A 21,491-nucleotide genomic window follows, 5' to 3' on the forward strand; every position below is an offset into this window, starting at 1 on the left:
TTGCTCATGTGTTGAGCAACTATTATGCTTCTGTTGTTGTTATCACCTGTAAATAAAACTAAATGTCATAATGGTGGATCCCATGGATTGGCTCTCTCAATCCTCATTTCACCCCCATTTGGGGATAACTTCCTCTTCCTGTGAAACTAGTAACTACATTTCCCAGACTCCTTTTTCTTAGGGTCTGGATGCCAGATAGGTTCCACCAGTTAGAAGCAATCACTTGAGATTTGGAAGATGGAAGGAAGTGGAGGCCATCTTCCGGTTGCTCTTTCTTTTGCAAACTTACTACATTAAGAGGGGCCTGAGGCATGGGGGGCAATGGTGGAAGCAGCTGCTGGACCACCAGATCCCAGCTGCAGTGGAATCTTGACACCAACAAATGGTGGCTCCTGATTTCCGCTCCTCCAGCCCTGCCAGCGTCTTTGTAAGCATCTAAGTCCCATATTAAATCCCATGTGTCTAAAGTACCTGGAGTGATGATTCCTGTTTCTAGAACTGAATCCTGACTAACTTAGAAGTGGATGTTTCATCTAAAGAAATCTCATATGTAAATTCCCGTGAAAGACTTTATTTTGTACTACTGTCTCAAAATGGCTTAGATTTAAATCATGAGTTAATTCCCATGTTTAAACCAGTTCATTGTTCTTCTTGATGCCATTCTCTTTGAGAACTGTTAACATAATACAATTAAAGTGTTCTGGGATCTTGAAAAGTTAACTCCAAGTATCATATTGAAAGAGGCAGAGTATATTTTTGTGATTATAACCCATCCATTGTCTTTCTTTATACTTTATTTGGTTGAGAGGAAAATGGCCCCTGAAATAAGTTTGCTTCCTAATATCCATTCTTCCTTCCTTTCTTAGTAACAAGAACCCCAATTTTTAGCTGGTGACACTACCACCCAGCTAAAATTTATTCCTCCTCTCCCTTAAAGCCAGGCATCGTCATATGACTAAGTTTTAGCCAGTTAAATAGAAGAAAAAGTGTTTTGTGTAATTTCTAAAAAGTGTCTTTAGAAGGAGGGTATAAACCCTCCTTTGCCCCTTCCTCCTTCCTGTTGGCTGGAGTATGAATGTGATGACAGGACCACTAACAGCCATCTTGGGTCATGAGGTAGTATAGTAATCATGGCAGAATAGAAGAGCATGAACCTGTTGCCTACAGAGCTGCTGTATAGGACTGGATTTTTTACCCCCAGATTTCTTTTACAACAGAAAAAAAAAATAGACAGACAATCTCAAACCTTAAAAAATCATTGTTATTTTGTTTCTGTTTTGCTGTTACATATAGCCAATCCTATGCTTAATTAATATAAGAGGAAAAGCCAAGTTAACTTCTTCTCTTCATATCAACCATGGACTGTTTGTCAATTTTTAAAAACATTCTCAAGTGCATTCTCAAAAGCTGCCTCATTATTGAAACACAGTAGGACATGCTGCTAAGAATGTTGATCTGGGTTTAGAATTAAAGACATAAAATGATCTCACAGAGGCCAATTCAGTGTACACAGCAGCGAAGTTTGCAAGCCAGATTAATAACTCTGACTTATTCGTATTGCTTTCAACATCAAACCAAGGCACCAATTTTAGGTTGAGTAGAAGGCAAGTCCTCAAGCCCAGCTGATGATCCATTAGGGCTAGAGTTATTGATTCAAAATGGCTGTGTTTCAGGTTAAACTGCCTCTCTGTTGGTCATCATGTGACCACACCACCGCTGACAGCACATCCAACGGTGCAATCTGCTTTGCAGCTCTCTATTCCAGAGCCCATAGATCAGAGGGTTAAGACACTGGGCAAATGCAAAGACTCCAAAAAGCACCAGATTTAAAGCAAAGAAAAACACCCCACACATCTTTCCCAAGCCTATGAATATCAGGGTTGGTATTACATGTAAACCCATCTGCACTAAATGAATAAGGACTGTTTTCCTTGCTTTGATATTTGATCTATTAAAATGGCCAGCCCGTTTCCCTTCTTGGTAGATCAGAGAGTAACTTATAAGAATGATGGACAGAAGAAGGAAAAGGAAAACCATGCCAATAGCTCTGGCAGCAGAGCCATTCAAGATCACAGGGCAAAGGGGTTCAGATTTAAAAACAGCACCCTGAGTGGGGTTAGTGCCCTCTATGAGGAATAAGCAAACATTCTTGAATATAATGATTGCCCAAGACCCAGCCAGAATCCTATACTTAACTGAATCTACAAAGGACAGAGATTTCAAAGGCCAGCAAATGGCCAGGTACGTGTTGACAGCCATCAAGGCCAGGGTGAAGAGGATCCCTTCTCCAACACTTAGCTGGACTCCAAATACCACCCAGCACACCAGCATAGGACTGTTGGCCAGCAGAGCCCGCATCCCTTGGAAAACCACCCCCAGGCCGCAGTAGGAGGAGATGCACAGCAGATGGTGGCACAGGAGGATGTATCGGACCTCTTTCTTCAGCTTCGAATTCTGTGACACTATCGTGATGATGATGACAGTGACAAATGTGGCAAAGAAGAAGGCAACTGTGTATACAGAGGCCTTCACTGTTGCCTCCAGCCTCAGCCAATCTGATATGTTGCAGTGTTCAGAAGACAAGTTCATGATCTTTCAGGGCAACTTGGCTCCTGCAGGATTAAAGAACAAGAAAGAGTGACTCTTAAAGCTTCTGGTGTGGTTTTCCAGCTCTGTGATCTTGCATACATCTCAAGGAATATGTTACATGTTTTTCTGTAGAGAGAACAACAACTTTAGATAGCACTGACATGGATCAAAGAAACTGGACAAATCATCTGGGGTCTTCACTTTGTTTCAAGAGAGGGGCACATACTAAAACCATCCAAAAGGAAAGTTTGAAAGACGGACTCTCAAGAGTCAGCAAATTGCTCAAAATCAGGTCAAGGTTTTATTCTTTGTGCGTCCTTTTTCATCTTTGATTGTGAGAACTTTTTCAATTTGGAGCCACAAAGCACAACATTGTAAAACTCAGATGATGAACCACCAAGCACTTGTTAACACTTAGCACATGCAAAGGTCTGGGGAAGACTTTAGGGCAAGAACTGTAAGGAATGTGGGGAAGCCACTGATGCAGAGTCCTGAATTCATTTGGGTCCATAAGACATGACAAGGATATTTACAAAATGACAGCAGTCACGGGTGACATTTACCCAGTACTTTCTAGGGATCAAAACTATTTTTAGAGAATATTCTTCACCAATCCTGGGGTACGTTTTATTTTCCACTAAGTGGTTTTTTATGCACTTTTCACAAATGGCGAAACAGACTTAAAGAGGCTAAGTAACCTGCTCAGGGCCATAGGGTTATTGTGTAGAGGGGCCAGGATATGCATTTCAGAGTACAACTCCTGAGCCCACCCTCTCAACCACTACAGGGATATTCATGTCAAATGCAAGGTCAAATAAATGCATGCTCTGAGTTCTTCTTTGGCCAATGTCATTGGCCCCCCAATGCCAACTGAACGCCATTTGTAGAAATACCGTTTCTGTTGTTAAGTTGGAAGACTGCATGTCCAGGAAGGTGTTGAGATCTTAGGATTACCGAGGGACTGTGACCACTGAAATGGTAGTAGCCTCAGATCTTCTCAAGCATGCACAGCAGTGAATGGCTCACCATGCTGCAGCCTGGGGATCCCCCAAATTTCAGGATCACTGTCTCCAAAAGTCTACTGTAGAGATGCCAACATTTGCCTCCCCACTATGGCTTTACTCACTTCCTCACCACCTATTGCATTGCCTCTCTCATCAGAGTTGATTGGAACTAGGGGTAGACATCTGACTCATGGAGAATTATTCTAGGCACCACCAGTGTCTGCTTCTTAAACATCCGACTGAAGAATTCTCACAGAGAATGGAGTCTGAGTGTGATGTCATGTGATTGGCCCGCCAGTCAGGTTGGCGCACAGGTGAGTAGAAGAAAGTGACCGAGAGAGGTAAGAGAGAAGAAGAAAGTGACCGAGAGAGGTAAGAGAGAAGAAGAAAGTGACCGAGAGAGGTAAGAGAGAAGCAGAGGTAGCCACAAAGTCCCTGCAAGGCTCCAAAAGCCCTTGCAAGACAGAGAGAGAACAACCTGGGCTCCTGAACTTCTGATTCTGCTGAGATGCTCTGCATTTTCTGTCCTTGGGTTCTAAAAATATAACACACCCTTCTATTATTTGAGCTAGCTTAAATGGGTTTCCTTCTGTTCCTTTATGTCGACCCCTAGCGTTCAAAGTATATAAAGTGGACCCTGAAGGGACACAGTATATTATATGGATTTCCTAAAGAGCGTGTCACTGTGGAGACAGCTACTGCAACTTGCTGAGAATCCAAGATGTCACAGCTCCTTATGAAATCCCTTGCCCAAGGCATCTATTCTCCCCTGCATATTGTCTTGTCACCCTTTGTGGGGAATTTCTCCGGTTCAGATGGATTTTTGTGCCATTATCGTGCAGTCAAACTCTAGGCATTTATTCCTCTCTTTTCAGCCCCCAGAGAGGAATAGAAATGGAATGGTCATTGTCATTGCCAAACTCATCATTAGGTTTTCTTTTAGCTGCAGACTTTTTGGTCAAAATCTTATACCAGAACCCTTCAATAATCAAGAGAAAAATGCATTATCTGCCCACATTAAATGCCTCCTCATCGCTCATCCCCAGAGCACACTCCTTAACTGTCCTCAAGGCACCACCATAGACAATGAGGGCCCCAATGAAGATGGCACGCAGACCCTGGTAAGTTAGAACTCTGCCCTGCCTGGGGGAGTCACAAGAACTGGGCTTTAAGCCTAGGTCTGCCGCCAATGAGGAATGTGACTCCACTGGATACTGCGCTCACTTCACTTCTCTGACCCTTGGTTCCTGACATCACAGCCATGCAGGATTGCAAGCTCCACATCTTTTCTCTCTAGCTACAGAGTCATCCTCACTCACATCCTAAAGAGCCAAATCTTAACTGAGGCCAGGAGTATCCGGGCTTTTTCCTTATTCTTTTTTTTTTCTTTTTTTTAAAGATTTTATTTATTTATTTGAGAGAGAGAATGAGAGAGAGAGAGAGAGAGAGAGCACACGAGAAGGGAGAGGGTCAGAGGGAGAAGCAGACTCCCTGCTGAGCAGGGAGCCCGATGCGGGACTCGATCCCGGGACTCCAGGATCATGAACTGAGCCTAAGGCAGTCGCTTAACCAACTGAGCCACCCAGGCGCCCCTTTCTTTATTCTTGAGACAAGACTGGCCCCGCCTTTGATCTGGAATGTCCTCATCTTATTCCCCGTGGCTGAGTCTTGAACAGAACTGCTGGCTCTCTAGAACAGGGCCTGCCTTGTCCTGCTAGGCCCCCTCCCAGGACCTCAAACCCAACCTCTGAGTCCCAGAATGAAGGGGTCACTGCTGGCAGCCTCCACAATGGTGACAGCCTCCCTGTCTGCCTGGGCCCACTCCCGAGCTCACTGTCGCTGGGTTTGACCTAGCTGATGGGCTGAACTCCCCTATCATCCAGTCTTGCTCCCCATCCCCCATTCTGCCCAGAATCCCAGTCATGTCTGTAGCTTCCCTGCTGGATTCCTCATTTCTGCTCAGCAGGGCTTCCTTGCACCTGCATGTCCCCCACCCCCCACCAGCCCCTACACACATGTCTGGTTTATTTTACAGCACATCCCAACAGCAATGAGCGGGGCTTGGCCTCGCTGTGTTCTAAGACTTGAAACCCTACACAGAGCATCGGTGACGACCATTGTGCTTCCTTTGCAAAAAAATTTAACAAACTTCTTTTCTCCCCCCGAATTACTGTAGCTACAACTATAATAAATCTCTCTCCCTCCAGATCTAATACGGTTTCAGGCAACAAGTTTCTGTAGCTTTCTAATAAGTTTAACACACTGATTGATGAGGCACATCACTGCATCATTCTACTCCACCAATCTTCACTCCACACTGAAACATACAATGCATATCCTAAGCAGTGAGGTTACCAGGTGGTAAAACACAGGCACTGACTCACAGAAGGCTCTCGCCCAGTGGAAGCAGAATACGATATAACTAGGTAATAATAACCAGAAACATCTGCCAAATGAGTAAGAAAGTTGGGTGTCCCTGGCAGGGTTGGGGTTGGGTGGGTGTTCAGAATAGAAAGGGTCGCAGAGTCAGTGAGCGAAAGCTTCTTGGAAGAGCTGAGACTCAAATCCAGCCTTTCAAGGTTGAAAACTAGAGCAAGGCAGGGTCAAAGGTGAGGTGGATAGAGACGAGGAGAGGTGCAGATTGCAGGCAATAGAAAATGCCAAGAGCCAAGGTAAGGCAAAACCTGGGAGGTTCCGGGGACAATGAGCAGATCCAGTTGGGTGGACTGAGGGCTTATTCAGAGGACTAAGGACGGACAAAGTCCGGGACCAGATTTTGAGGGCCTTGATTCCATTCCAAGAGTTAAAATTCACTCCGCAGGCAAGAAGGAACCTGGCATGATCAAAATCAGGAGCAGCGCCTGCCACAGGTTAAGAGGCCACATGAGATGCCCACCGCTGCTTGCACAGTGGTGTCTGAGAGGCGCTCCGCAGAGCAGGCAGCCTGGCAGAGGACAAATGTACATGGTGAAGACACTACTATCAAAGCAAGTGGCTTAGAATTCTTCTTGTAGACACAAAATCTCCGGGAGGGTTGCAAATCTGCAAAATCAATGAGGGTTTTATCACCTTTAATTTATTTATGAGAACTCAGAAAGATGAGTAATTTATTCAGGACCATGCAGCCAGACAGAATCTCCCAGCCTACAAATTCATATTCTTTCTCAGAGGTATATTTGCCTATCAAGAGCTCATGGCAACAAAAGCCATGTAAGAAGTCCTCTTCTATACATATTACCTGCACTTATGGTTCATTCCTAGAGCCTTTTTCTTTGGAAATTCTAAAGTGAAAATACCTGTTTTCCTCCAGCCCAAAATGTTCCTTTGGCTTCAGCTCTGAAATAAAACCCTGGAGCTAAAGATTCCCATTTGTTCCACAACTGCCCTGATGAAATCAGAACCCACCACCACCACCTCTCCCTACAAAAATCCTGCTGGAAGCATCTATGTGGGGAGGGCGGGATGGGTGCCCAGCAAAATCAGTGAAGCAACTTGTCTCATCCTTCCGAAGAGCCTGGCTTAGGGCAAATCCCTAAGGGGCAACATGTTACCCTTGGTGGGAAACTGAATATACAAACACATATGGCCAACCCATAAATAAAAATTAAACTCTGGTCCACAACCTGTAGCAACCTGCCAGGAAACCAAGCCCTCGTCCAGAGTAACCGGTGTCTCGTCTGACCGTCCAGGCAGCCAGACAACAATCTCTGTAACAACTGGCCCCAAACAGCCGGGACTTGATTAATGATGGGCAGCTTCCCTAATTTTTGTCCCTGCTTCCAACTTAGGACCAACCAGAGAGAGTCAAATATGTCCCCCCACCCAGTCACATAGACACCTCACTTCCAGTTAGCCCGCCTGCCGTTTCCCCAGGCCCCAGGCTCCCATCAGGGCACGCCTGAAGCCTCCCCATGTCCCCCCTAAGCTCTCTCGCTCCTCTACCTGCCTCTGAGGCTCTGCTATAAAGCGAGTGACTGGGGCTGACTCCCTTGCTCTAGCAACCTCTGAATATGTGGCCTTGGTTTGCTCATCTGGTTGGTCTTTGTTCATCTTCATATCGGCACGAAAAGATGGTGCTAGGGGCCCCACAACAGCACGTGTACTTGGAGCCATTTCTCCAAGGAGGTAATGAATAGGTGGTAGCACATTCTTCCTCCCCAGCTTGTGCCCCTATCCTGGTCGGGGTCGAGGGAGACAGATTCCTCCCACGGAGGGGCACTGCCTACCTTGTCCTCACCATGAACCCTGGCTCACTGAGCTGGAGGATCTCCCCCTTCTCTTACCTCTGAGGGCAACCATTCCCAAACAGACACCCTACTTCCGAAGGAAACCAAGGGACCGTTGGATATGTGCTAACGTGAGGGAAGGGTCTGGAAGGGAGATAGGAAGAGGGTAATGACACAAACAAAATATAACAGTGGATATTCGTGCTGATTGCTCAGTATGAGACGGCTCTGCCCCGGGGAGCTGACTTCCTAATCAGCACACCAAGCCCAGGGAGAAGGCACAATCATTTTTCGCATTTTTCCAAAAAGAAAACTGAGAGATAGAGGCAGGAAGGAACTCCTTCAGGGTTAATTAGCTGGTGACAGTGATACTGGAGCTTGGACAAGGCCGTCCACCTGCAGGGTGCAATCTCTAAACCCCCCGGGCCACATGCCCCACGTCAGGGAAGGGTGATACCTAAAGGTTGTGACGGACTCCCCACACTTCCTCTCAGGGTGTCGCTGGTTAATGGTGAAGTCTGGCTTCCAACCCAATTCTTCTGATTTCTGAAATGACATTTGGTTATTGTTTGTTGAGTTTTTTTTCCTAACAGGACCGTACTGGTGCAGGTGAATTGAATTCTTCTTTAAAAAGGGGGAAAAAAAAAAAAAAGACTTAGCAGGCGTTATGGTCTGAATTGTGTCCTCCCCAAAATTCATATGTCGAAGGCCTAACCCCCAGAACTTCAGAACGTGACTGTATTTGGAGACAGAGTCTTTAAAGAGGTAATTAAGTTAGAATGGGGCCATTAGGGTGGGCTGTAATTTCATCGGACTGGTGCCCTTGCATCCTTGTAAGAAAAGGAGATGTGGACACACATAGACCCTAAAGATGTGTGTGCACAGAGAAAAGACATGTAAAGAGACAGCAAGCGGATGATCATCTGCCAGCCAAGGAGAGACCTCAGAGAAAACCAACCCTGCTGGTCCCTCAATCTTGGACTCCCGGCCTCCAAAACTGTGAGGAACTACATTTCTGTGGTTTAAGCCACCCAGTCTGTGGTATTTTGTTTCGACAGCCCGAGCAGACTGATCCAGCGGGGAAAAGCAGCTCCTAGCTACCACCTTACTTCCAGCTAGCTGAGCAGGGCTTCCCGTGGGTCCATTCTGCCTCTCCCCAGAACCTCCACCTGGGAATTTCTGAAGGAGGAAAGATGTCTGAGAGGGAGGAGGGCCTTTCCTTCTTGGGTGCTCACGGTCAGTCGGGTGGCGCCGGCCAGGCTTAGGGCCAGTATCTGACTTACCGCCAGTGGAAAGGACCATCAGCTGAAAACAAACCTCAGAAATGATTTCAAATGTTCTGTGGCTGCCGGCAGAAGGCCAATGAGAAGTGGATACTTCCAGAATAACTCTTAAAACCCTCCCCGAATGATGAGACCTTCTCTTCTCCCACGATAAACATGCCCTCCTCACTTTAAACATGTCCTCTCCTCTGCTCTTAATTGTGGCCTTACTTCTTTGGTATTTTAAAAGTCACTCCCGTCTGGGAAGCTTTGGTGATCTCCTCTGTTATTCTCCTCAAAGCAGGCGGGAAGAAAGGGAGGAAGCTGGTGTCTACTGAGCACCAGTCACTCGACATCAAGAACAGGCACTTAGTAAATATTAGCTGTGATTGTTGACCATCTGAGAACAGCTCACAGAGGTGATGTGGGAACTGGATGAAATCACAAAGCCTCTGTAGGTGTGTCCTGTGAATCCTGAAGACAAAAAAAATCACACATTTTTCTGAGTGCTTTTTCAGGCAGTTAACTTTTTGAGTTTGAACTTGCCTTTGTATTTATAAAGGGAAATTCTCCAGCTTCCTTCCCCCATTTTGTTCTGACAAAATTTCGATCTACAGATATTCTTCTAGGTACTCATAAGATTCATTAATCCAGAGACCTGCCACCTTGCTTTAATAGGAGCTTGGCCTTTTCTGAACTACTTAATGTGTAAAAACACGTTAAAAACAATGTGTTTCTTAAAAAACAATGCATTTGTGCATGTTTACTTGAGATTTTGAAACACCAGGCTGCCCACGAACAAGGGTAAGGTGAAACAAATCCCCAAACCTGGAATATAAATAAATATTCAAGGAGGAAGTATTGACAAGAAGGTAGTTCATAAGAACATTGACAAAGCTCTTTTCACTGTCCTAGATATATCTGCAGATAGAAATAGACAAAGGAGCCATCCCAGGATTTCAGAAAAAGATCGTACAATAATGCTAACTATAATAGTATCATACGTAACAAACATTTTCCACGAATCTTCATATAAGTTTAAATAAGGAATTTATATGCAATTACAGTGCACTGGCTAGAATAAGAGTCATTCAATTCTGCTTAGATGGAGCTCTCTGCATTGGCATGGACCAAGAACAAAAGTAGCCATCTCGACACATAGACATGTATTCACTCAGTTGGTGAATTTCAGCTAGAGGTATCATCCAATTTTCGAAAGTTCATGTTTCTCCACTTCACTTTTGCGAAAGACCAACATTGGTTCCTGTTTTCACGAACTGAAAAAAAGGCAAAAAATCCACAATAGCATTCCACAGTTGTTGGAGCCATTATAGAGGCAGCACGCACCCCAAGCATGGAGAGCCCCACCACCACCACGTCCTTCCCCAGGACCATGCTCAGCAACTCAGCTTCAGGCTGCCAGAGTTTTAAACTATGTCTCTGAGCTTCACCTCGATTTATTTTGGGCATCCATTAGCAAGATATGTCCTATGATATGAGAGGAGTCGATGGGAAGTGATTTTTTTGGGTCTGGGAATGTTCACAAATTTCTCCATATAAATTAATGGTAATTGCTTCTTTGCTTTATGCCCTTTTGCCCTTTTGGCTTACAAAAGGTTTCATGGGTGGGGTGCCTAGGTGGCTCAGTCAGTTAAGCAGCCAACTTGATTTTGGCCCAGGTCATGATCTCAGGGTCATGAGATCCAGCCCCTCATTGGGCTCCATGCTCAGTGCAAGGTCTGCTTGAGATTCTTTCTCTCTCCCTCTCCCTCTGCTCCTCCCCCTGCTTGCTCTCTCTCTCTCTTTCTAATAAGTAAATAAAATCTTTTTTAAAAAAAGTGGGTGGCTCAATCAGTTAAGTGTCTCTCTTTGGCTCAGGTCATGATCCCAGGGTCCTGGGATCGGGTCCCACATCAGGCACCTTGCTCAGTGGGGAGCCAGCTTCTCCCTCTGCCTTCCGCTCCCCCCTGCTTGTGCGCTCTTTCTCTGTCAACAAATAAACAAATAAAATCTTAAATAAAAAAAAAAGCTTTCATGGGAACACTGTACTTTCAGATAGTAGGAAAAACCTGCACATGTGTGCCCACCAGTGTGAATCCAAGAGTTGGAGATACCTCAGTAACCAAAACACACCAAGTCTCTGACATCATGGAACCTACACGGTCCTGAGCCCCTGACACTAACCTAGCATTCAATAAACAGATAGTATTTTTCTCCTTTCCTCCTTATCTCTCAAGATGCCAAAGGTCAATATGATGTCTAAAAACCACAAAAAGCAAACAGCAATCTGTATGTTGCTAAGCATGTGATTAATTTCCAATACTATTTCCCAGAATCTGAGAGGATTTTGTCTTTGGTCTCCTGGTTTTGCATTTATTTTTGAAATATGCTGAAGCTATTTTATTTTATTTTATTTTTTAAGGTTTATTTATTTATTTATTTGTCAGAGAGAGAGAGAATGAGAGAGAGCCACCCAGGCATCCCTGGAGCTATTTTAATGTTTCATTATTGAAATTATTAAGCTTTTCAAAAATTAATTTACCTATGTATCATTTAACATTATTAAAGCTTATAAATCAACAATAGCTGCCTAGATAGTGAATTGTGTGTTTTGCTGAGAGGAAATTGTCTATACCATAGTCAATGGCTTTCTTTCTTGCACAGTTAAAATAGTCGGCCAATCCTAAGCAACAACACACACCCTTTCTGTCTCAGCAGACCACACCTGGCTTTAGCCATAAACCAGATGTTTTATCAGTGCATTCTTGGCAGACCTGAAATCAGCAGATTCCATGAAGCTCTTTAGCTTTCTCTCTCTGACTCAGCACTGGGGATTATTGTAAACTTTCTGTCAGGTTTAATTCTATTTCTCCCAATTAAGGTATAATGTAATTATCGCTATTCTTACTAACCTTTTTTACAGGCTGTGATTTGTTTCACTGATGCAATAGAACCCCCTTAGTTTTGAAATCCACATATAACACACATTGCTTGTGAAATACTCTTATCTGCAGTAGGTATCTTTGAGTAATATATATTATACTTGATTACATATGTCATGCAAAGTCGATTCTCTTTACCTGAATACTGTATGAGTTATAATTGAAAGTAAAACCCGTGGAATGCCTTAACTTTTGCCTTCTCTGTAAATTTTACTTAGCACATAGTTGATTATTAACTTGAACTTTTACTTAACTATTATATAATTGATTTCTCTCAGTTTTCAGAATCCTCTATATTTTCAAAGTTGCTTTGGCAGGGATATAAGCTCCCTGACCACAGCAGAGTCTATTACCATATGGATAGACTTGCATTTTTCCATAGCAAAGTCCACTTATACCAAGTTATTAAAGTTCTTGGTTATTTTCATTAGCATTTATATTTGTCTTTTAGAAATGGCATAGAATTTTGAATCATATTTATAGAGCATATGGTTATTTCAATATTTATCCTTGTGATAATCTTAAAATATGAGCATTATATTTATCTGTTTATTTAATAAACTTATTCCCAAATAAAAAGCATATTATTGTTATTAATGCTATTTGGCAAACATTATTTGTAACTCTATTTTGTATTTCTCAATAGAAATTACATTGTAAGTATTGGTGACAAAAAATTATTAATGTTGAAAACCTCAGCTGTGTTATCATTCAACCACTTTTGAATGATCAAAAAAAATGTATAATCAGAATTTTAAAATTCATGCCTATATCCCATTTTCTCCATTCATACATTCACTCATTCATTCATTCATTCATTCAATAAACATGTATTGTGTACCCATCTTGTGTCAGGCACTGTGCTAAATGCTGAGCCTACAGAGAAGAATGAGATATGGTCTCTGTCCTTAAGAAACTTATTTCACTGGAGGAGGGAGGAAGATGGCAGAGGAGTAGGGGACCCTAGTTTTGTCTGGTCCCTGGAGCTATCAATCATTCTGAATACCTGTGAACTCAACCAGAGGTCTAAGAAAAGAATTGCTGTAATTCTACAAATAGAAAAGCAACCACTTTTTGCAAGTCTTTTTTAATTTTCATTTTTACAATTACATTCAATCCTTTCATTGTTTTTAATTATATATGTTCATATATAAGTTTCTCTTTACAATTTTGGGAGCTAGTTTCTTCTAACCACTAGACCAAAAAAATCCAGGATCTAGTGTATTGCTCTGTTCTATTCACCTGTCTGATTATATTCTCTCTCTCTCTTTTTTTTCTTTTCTGTTTCTGGTCTCTTCAGATTTGTTTAGTGTATATTTCTCTGGGGTTGTTGTTGCTATTTTAGTATTTTGTTCTCTCATTCATTTATTCTTCTCTGGACAGAATGACAAGATGGAAAAACTCACCCCAAAATATAGAACAAGAAGCAATACTGATTGCCAGGGACCTAATTAGTATGGATATAAGTAAGAGGTTGGAACTACGAGTTCAGAATAATGATTATAAAGATACCAGCTGGGCCTGAAAAAAGCATAGAAGACACTAGAGAATCCCTTTCTGGAGAAATAAAAAAATGAAGATCTAATCAAGTCAAAATAAAAAGGCTATTAATGAGATGCAATAAAAAATGGAGGCTCTAACTACTATGATAAATGAGGCAGAAGAGAGAATTAGTGAGATAGAAGACAAAATGATGGAGAATAAAGAAGCTCAGAAAAAGAGAGATAAACAGCTATTGGATCATGAGGGGAGAATTCGAGAGATAAGTGATACTATAAAGCAAAACAGTATTAGAATAATTGGGGTGCCAGAGAAAGAGGAAAGGGGGTGGGGCAGAAGGTATATTGGAGCAAATTACAGTGGAGAACTTCCCTAATCTGGGGAAGGAAACAGGCACTCAAGTCCAGGAGGCACAGAGAACCCCCCTCAAAAGCAATAAAAATAGGTCAACGCCTTGACATATAATAGTGAAGATTGCAAATCTCAGAGACAAAGAGAAAATCCTAAAAGCAGCTCAGAACAAGAGGTCCTTAACCTAGAAGGATAGAAACATCAGACTGGCAGCAGACCTATCCACAGAGACCTGGCAGGCCTGAAAAGACTGGCATCGTATATTCAGGGTGCTAAATGACAAAAATATGCAGCCAAGGATACTTTATTCAGCAAGGGAGTCATTCAGAATGGAAGGAGAGATTAAAGAGCTTCCAAGACAAACAGAAACTAAAAGAATTTGTGATCACTAAGCCAGCCCTGCAAGGAATATTAAAGGATTAGACAAAAGCGATTTTTTTTTTCTCCTTTTCCCAAGAAGAGGATCTGGGGAAGTTATTCTTTTTTTTTTTTTTTATGTTATGTTAATCGCCATACATTACATCATTAGTTTTTGATGTAGTGTTCCATGATTCATTGTTCGCATATAACACCCAGTGCTCCATTCAGTATATGCCCTCTTTAATACCCATCACCAGGCTAACCCATCCCCCTACCCCCTTCCCCTCTAGAACCCTCAGTTTGTTTCTCAGAGTCCATAGTCTCTCATGGTTCATCTCCCCCTCCAATTCCCCCCCCCTCATTTTTCCCTTCCTGCTATCTTCTTTTTTTTTTTTTTTAACATATAACATATTATTTGTTTCAGAGGTACAGGTCTGTGATTCAACAGTCTTACACAATTCACAGCGCTGGGGAAGTTATTCTTTTTCATGAATGTAAAACCAGGGTGGGAGATAGGGGGACAATGGTTGATGTATATATCCCAGTGGTATGTACCCCACAAATTTATATCTGTGTCACTCTGATCTTGTGAGACTTGGTCCAATACTCAGAGAACCTTCCGATAAAATTATAAATTTCCTACCTTCCTTTTCACCACCCCTTGGCCACTTAAACTATCCACATGCATGGACTCAGTCTCCCACAAAGTCCACCAAAGAATCAGGCTTACATCATGGTTATTGCCATGCTTATTGCCAATGTTACCTAACCTGAGCATCTACCTTGTTTCAGACTTTCAGCCTGCCCTGATCTTAAATATGTGGTTGCCACTTAGTCTATGTCTTGACTTCCTGAATGTCTGGTCTCAAAACATTGAATATTATTTCTGGATGACCCAGGACTGAAGCCACAATAAGGACATCTGCTCTTTCAGAGTTGTCAGAGTGGTACCATGCAAATCCCTACCTGGGCCCCAAGGAAATGTGACCTGGTCAGAAGGCAAGTGTTGTTACTGGAGGAAGGGCAGTCTCCAGATGGACGGCCACTGGTGATAAAAGGGATGAGTGAAAAGTGAGTGGGGACCAGTCAGGAGACTTCAGTTTGTGTGACCAGAGCAGCAATAACCCACATAACCAAAAAGGGATGTGCTACCTCTCGGCGGTCCTCCCAGAAATAATGCATTCTGTTTTAACACTTGGAGATGGTTTGCTTGTGAGATTAAGATGTCTCTTTGTACAACATCGGGAGGTGACTAAGTTGATCCTGTAAGTGTAATCTATGGACACCATTCAGTGTACTTACAGGTTCAGCAGAAAAGTATTGAAATAACTGCTGAAAATAGAAGGATTCTTGTTCCCTTGGAAGCAATGAAAAGCAAAGAGTAAGAAGTTAATAATGCATCACCACTGAAGAAGCAAAGAGGTCCCTATTAATGTAATATCCTGATCTACTTAATAAGCATATCTCACAAGCTGAGAGATACTCATGAGATTTCCACAGTATTATTGTTTTATTCTGCTATGTGCTAGAGTACTGTGAAGTACTCTATGGGTAGTTAAATGGAAAAGTAAGGCAAAATCCCTGCATTTGTGGAGCTCAAAATATTTTAGGGAAGATAGATGTATAAGCAAATAGTTTCAATTTTATGATTTAAGTGCTCTGATTCAAAATGCAATGGAAATCAGAGAAGGGACTCTAATCTTCCTAGAAGAGTCAGGGACAACTTCTCATGGGACAGTGACTCTAAAAAATAAGAAACATTCGTCTATCCAGCTAGCCAGCCTCCTATTCATCCATTTATTAGGTATGTGTTGAGTACCTCTGACTGTTCTAGATGCTGTAGATGCACCACTGAACAAGACAAACAAAGTCCTTCCTTGAGTGAAGTTGACATTCTGGCGGGGGGCAGATGACATTACCAGGAGAAACACAGAATGGCTCCTTAAGACCATCCAATATCCACCTTCGGGCCTCATTTCTTCTCCCCCAGGTATTTTCCTACTGAGATCAGAGTGCCTTGACCACTTAAACTGGTACATTTCCATCCTTTTGATTAAGCATAGTTCTCATCATAAAACCAAAATGCCAATTGATTGTTTACCCTCACGGTGGGATAATTCCAGAAGGGCATGATCGGATAAAATCAGGTTTCTGAAAATGCAGAACTGAGGATCAATTTCAAGCAGAAATAAAAGTGGGAAACAGGGTGCCCAGCCTGACATGCGTACTCCTTACCTTACATTACCAGTGGAGGTCTTTTCTGCCAGTGGAAAAATGGGTTCTCTTTTCCAGGAAAAAAGTATGTGGAAGAGCAACAGGAGTTTCTCCAAGAATCCTATGAAGAATTCCCAATACCCGCATCTAACAGAAGTGAATCAAGCAAAGTGCCTCACTTCACATTCTCTCAGGCCCCTGAGTCTTTAGACCTAGGGCCCCTTCCGTGCTGGCTGCAACTAGTGTCACCCTCTGATTCCCAGTGCAGAGAGCTGCAAGACCTCAGAGAAAGCGGGGATTTTTTTTGTGGTAGCCACTACCCGAAAGAACACTCAGCACCTTCTGCCCAAGAAGGAAGTAGAGGAACCCAGGGACAGTGCCTCCCCTTTTACGTCCCTTCTGCAGTTGGGGCCCACTTCATGGTGTTTAACGGTGACAAGAGAAAAGGTTTCTAGAGAAAGCTAAAAAGTTTCCCCACCCCAGCATAAGGGAAACATTCAAGCCACTGGAACCCGTGGTTTTAAACCAGACTAGCCTTCAAAACCTCATGTTACATCTATAGAAATGACCACGATATCATAACAGAGGCAAGAGAAAGGCAGCTAGAAGCTTCTGCGAGGCACAGTTGGTGCCACTCCGAAAATTCATATTTCCTGTTTGCCAACATGTCTGCTTTAAGTCTCTCAAGCTGCTAATTATACTGCGAGTGTTATACACCAATGTTTCCTCATATTTATAGCCTTCATTTCTTTTTAAAGTTATTCAAGTAATATGTTTGTTGTCAAAAATGTAAAGTAACAGATAGGCATAAATAAGAAAAATCAAAATTCCCCATAATTCCACCTGAAGATAAGCACTGTTGGCACGTCGGTGTACATCCTTCCGGTCTTTCTTTTGTGGTGAGGATGAGCTTCTCAACATCCATTCTACCCCACACCATTGTAGAACATTCTTGCCAATTTCTTGGGATTTACCCCATGTCCACCTCCATTACGGAGCCTGGTTTGGCTAAACCAAATTACAATAATCTTAGGCTCCTGCCACGCTGTTTGTTTTAAGAACCAGCACCCAATGCAGACCCAAGCCAATCAATACAAAGCATTCCTCTGGCCACCGGGTAGGCATGTGATCAAGATGGTCCAATCAGAGCAAAGCCTAGGACTCCCACTGGAGGCCTGGGTAGAGACCCTCCTTGCTTCTCTGTGTTTGGACAACCGGAAGCTGTTGGCGGCCAGCTTGCCACCACAACCCAAACACGCTTTCAGCTGAGACGGATGTTGCAGAAGGCAGAAAACAGATATAAAAAGAAATTAGGTTTTTAAGGAACTTTCAGGGCTGCTAAATTAAGCTAACACCAAAACCTATCTTACTTCTGGAGTTTCTGCTTATATGAACGAATACATTTGCTTGTTGACGTGCGTTTAAATTGAATTTTCTATTACTTGTAACTTGCATCTTAAATGACTCATGGAGACATTTTTATTAAAACGGGGCCATATTGCACACACTGTTTATAACTTCCTGCTTAAAAATACATAATAACCATCCTTCCTTTTTAAGATAAATATACTTCTACAAAATTATTAATTGCTTCAGAGTAGCCCATTATATGGACAGACATTAAATTACTTACCCAATTCCTTTTTGTGGGGCATTTACATTGTTTCTGGGGTTTTCCATATTATGTAAACAATTCAGTGTTGAGTTTATCAGGTTTGTGTTGTTTGTATCTTTACAATGAGACTGAATATTGAATTCATAGATTTAAAAAACAACATACAAATTTTAAATAAACAGTGGGAAAATAAACTAAAAATATTCTTTAAGTGAAGAATCTATAGCTTGTGATTTTTCAGGAATGTAGAAAACCCCAACTCATGTAGACTTGAGCCATCAGGAAAGTCTTTTTCTCACATAACAAACAAGGTCGTGTAGGCTCCAAGGTCGATTATTTTCCTCGCTTTGAGTGGTCGTCAAGGCCCAGGGTCTTTCTGTCTTTTTGATTTGTCATCTTCATGTTGGCTGTTTGCCCTCATTCTGATTCCCCTCACAGATGACCGCAGCAATTCCTGGTGTCTACATTACGACATGCAAAGAAAGTTTTCTTTCTTTGGGCCTCTCTTCCTGAGTCTTCCTAGGACAGAAACACCTTTCCCAGAGCTCTCAGGGTCGACTTCCCTCCGGCCTCATTGGAGAACTGAGTCACAAGCCCCTTCCTGAACCAACCTTGGCAAGAGAAGGGAAATTGTCACTTTTGACTTAGACTAGCTGTCAACAATGAGAGATAAACATACAGGAACTGAGCAAAGCAATGAACCTTCCTAAACATTATCTTTTCATGATTATATGCATAAATCAGAAAACTCAATATTGTTACATTGTCAATTCTCTCCAAGTTGATCTCTACGGTCAGTGCAAAACCCTAGGAGGTCTTTTTTAAAAAAAATAGGAATTAACAAGTTGATTCTCAAAATTGTACAGAAAAACAGAGGACCTAGAATAAACAAAACAACTCTGCAAAAGAGGAACACTACCAAATTTTAAGATTTACTATAAGAACTACACTAATTAAGACAGTGTGATATTGGTGCATGGAGAGACCTACACCAATGATAGATAGGTCAATGGAACAAGATAGTGTCCGGAAAAAGACTCGTGTGTGTATCATCATTGGATTACTGCCAAAGATGTCAAGATAAAGCAATAGTAAAATGGATAGTATTTTCAACAAATAGTGCTGCAGCAATTATATACATATTATTTATATATTTTAAAAAATGAACCCTGAACTGTACCTTGAGTCATACACAAAACTCAACTTGAACGGATCATAGACCTGAGTGTAAAACCAACAACTATACAACTTTTAGGGAAAAAAAACAGGAGAAAAATCTTTGCAACCTTAGGTTAAGCAGATACTGACTATATAGGGCACAAAAAGTTCAAACCGCAAAATAAAAAGTGTATATTTTTTTCCACATTTAAAACTTCTGCTTTTGAACTCTTTTAACTTAATTAAAAGATAAATAACACAGATATTTAAAGAGCACAGGGTTTGAATAGACATTTCTCCAAAAAAGACATACAAATTACCAAGAAGACATGAAAAGATGCTTATTATCACTAGTCATTAGGGAGACATAAATTAAAGCCACAATGAAATACCACTTCATATCCACTAAAAGAGTTAGCATCAACAGAACAGGCCATAACTAGGGCTGGAGATGATGTGGAGAAACTGGAACCCTCATACATTGCTGGTGGGGATGTAAAATGATATAGCTGCTTTGGAAAACAATTGGTAGTTCCTAAAAACATAAACATAGACTCACCATATGTCCCAGCAATTTCATGCCAGGTATATACCCTCCAAAATGAAAACAAGTCCATACAAAAACGTGTACAAAATGTTCAGAGCAGCGTTGTGCTCAATAGGCAAAAAGTGAAAATAACCCAAGTGTCCATCAACTGATAAACAGATAAAGTGGGGTTTATCCACACAGTGGAACATTATTCAGCCATGAAAAGGAATGACACATGCTACAACCTGCATGAATACATTATGTTACGTGAAAAAAACCAGAAACCAAACAATCCTACATATTATATAATTCCATTTACATGAAATGTCCAGAATAGGCAAATCTGTAGAGACACAAAGCAGGTGAGTGTTTACCAGGGCCTCAGGGGAGGAGAGAATGGGGTATGACTGCTAATGGGTATGGAGTTTCTTTTTGGGGAGATGAAAATGTTCTGGATTTGGTTAGCGTTGGTGGCTGCACAACTTTGGAAAAACAGTTTGGCAGTTTCTTAAAAAGTTTATATAGTTACCACATGACCCAGCCATTCCACTCCTAGGTATTTACCCAAGAGAAATGACAACATACGCTCACACAAAACCCTCTATTTGTCTGTCAAATGTTCACAGCGGAGTTATGCACAATAGCCAAAAGGCGGAAACGATCCAAATGCCCATTAACTGGTGAATAGATCAACAAATCTTGGTATATTTACGCCAAGAATACTGTTCAGCAATGAAAAGAAATAGTTAAGCTGCACTAATACACACTGACACACACAATATGGGTAAACCTCAAAAGCATTATGCCAAGGGAAAGAAACCAAACACAAAAAGATATCAAATGCATAATTCATTTTTATATGCTATCTGGAAAAGCCAAAACTATAGAGACAGAAACCAGCTCAGTGGCTGCCCCGAGCTAGGGGTAGAAGAAGAGATGGCTATAGGGGGGCAGAAGGGAACTTTTTTGTTTTGATGGAATTGTTCTGTCTTGAATGATACAATGGTAAGCATTTGTTAAAACTCCAAGGACAGGGGTGCCTTCGGTCGGTTAAGGCTCCGACCCTTGATTTCAGCTCAGGTCATATCCCAGGGTTGTGAGATTGAGCCCCATGTTAGGCTCTATGCTGATCATGGACCCTGCTTAAGATTCTCTCTCTCCCTCTCCTTTTGCCCCTCCCTTTGCTCTCTCTCTCTCTCTCAAAAACAAAAAACAAACAAACAAACAAAAACAAAAAACAAAAAACAAACCCTCAAACAACTATAGGATTCAAAGGGTGACTTTTTACTGTATGTAAATTATACCCCAATAAATCCAATTAAAAATAAACCACATTATCCTAATCCACCTTCTCTCTACAAAAAAATATATATTTATATATAATATAATTTATAATTTATATATATATGTATAGAATATATAAATACATATTTATATTCAGGAACTTGTTTTTTTAAATGTGGGGAGAGTCCTATAAAGAGGAAGGAAAGCCAAGTACATTTACTTCCTCAAAAGTGTACAGCCTCCATTTTCCAAAACACAAACACCTATGAATATCCATACATCACCAGCTTTGTAAAAACTTTCAACAGTGGACTACTCACTTTTTTGAGAAAGAAATCAGCTTGGCCAAGACTGTCACTCCCCGTCCCTCCACCCTGGTCACACTTGTTTTCAACCGGCAACCTGGCTGCCAGTTGGGAGGATGTTTGGTTTCAAGTGTTTTCACTTCCTCTGAAAG

The 21,491-nt window shown here is 41.9% G+C and overlaps 1 protein-coding gene across 5 annotated transcripts; it reads right to left on the reverse strand.

The window, feature by feature from the left end:
• Positions 1 to 1,267: 1,267 nt before the first annotated feature.
• LOC114210878 (putative G protein-coupled receptor 148) lies at positions 1,268 to 21,466 on the reverse strand. Of its 5 annotated transcripts, XM_028105311.2 has the most exons (5): positions 21,355 to 21,466; positions 18,082 to 18,674; positions 9,313 to 9,555; positions 8,277 to 8,365; positions 1,268 to 2,612 (listed from the first exon to the last, which is right to left on the reverse strand). In XM_028105311.2, the coding sequence occupies exon 5, from the start codon at positions 2,587 to 2,589 to the stop codon at positions 1,675 to 1,677; it is 915 nt and encodes a 304-aa protein (XP_027961112.2). In that variant the 5' UTR covers positions 2,590 to 2,612; positions 8,277 to 8,365; positions 9,313 to 9,555; positions 18,082 to 18,674; positions 21,355 to 21,466; the 3' UTR covers positions 1,268 to 1,674. The 5 variants fall into 5 exon arrangements, with proteins under 5 accessions (XP_027961112.2, XP_027961114.2, XP_087877645.1 ...); XM_028105313.2 differs by lacking the exons at positions 8,277 to 8,365; positions 9,313 to 9,555; XM_088021519.1 differs by lacking the exons at positions 18,082 to 18,674; positions 21,355 to 21,466 and having other exon boundaries at positions 9,313 to 9,747.
• Positions 21,467 to 21,491: the final 25 nt, after the last annotated feature.

The sequence above is a fragment of the Eumetopias jubatus genome, unplaced genomic scaffold, assembly GCF_037043125.1.
Source record: "Eumetopias jubatus isolate StellerSeaLion01/CBP00866 unplaced genomic scaffold, mEumJub1_p1.0 scaffold_3, whole genome shotgun sequence".
Classification (NCBI taxonomy): Eukaryota; Metazoa; Chordata; class Mammalia; order Carnivora; family Otariidae; genus Eumetopias; species Eumetopias jubatus.

Excerpts from the sequence above, each read along its gene's own strand:
- LOC114210878 (XM_028105314.2), bottom strand. The coding sequence starts at position 2,589 with ATGAACTTGTCTTCTGAACACTGCAACATATCAGATTGGCTGAGGCTG.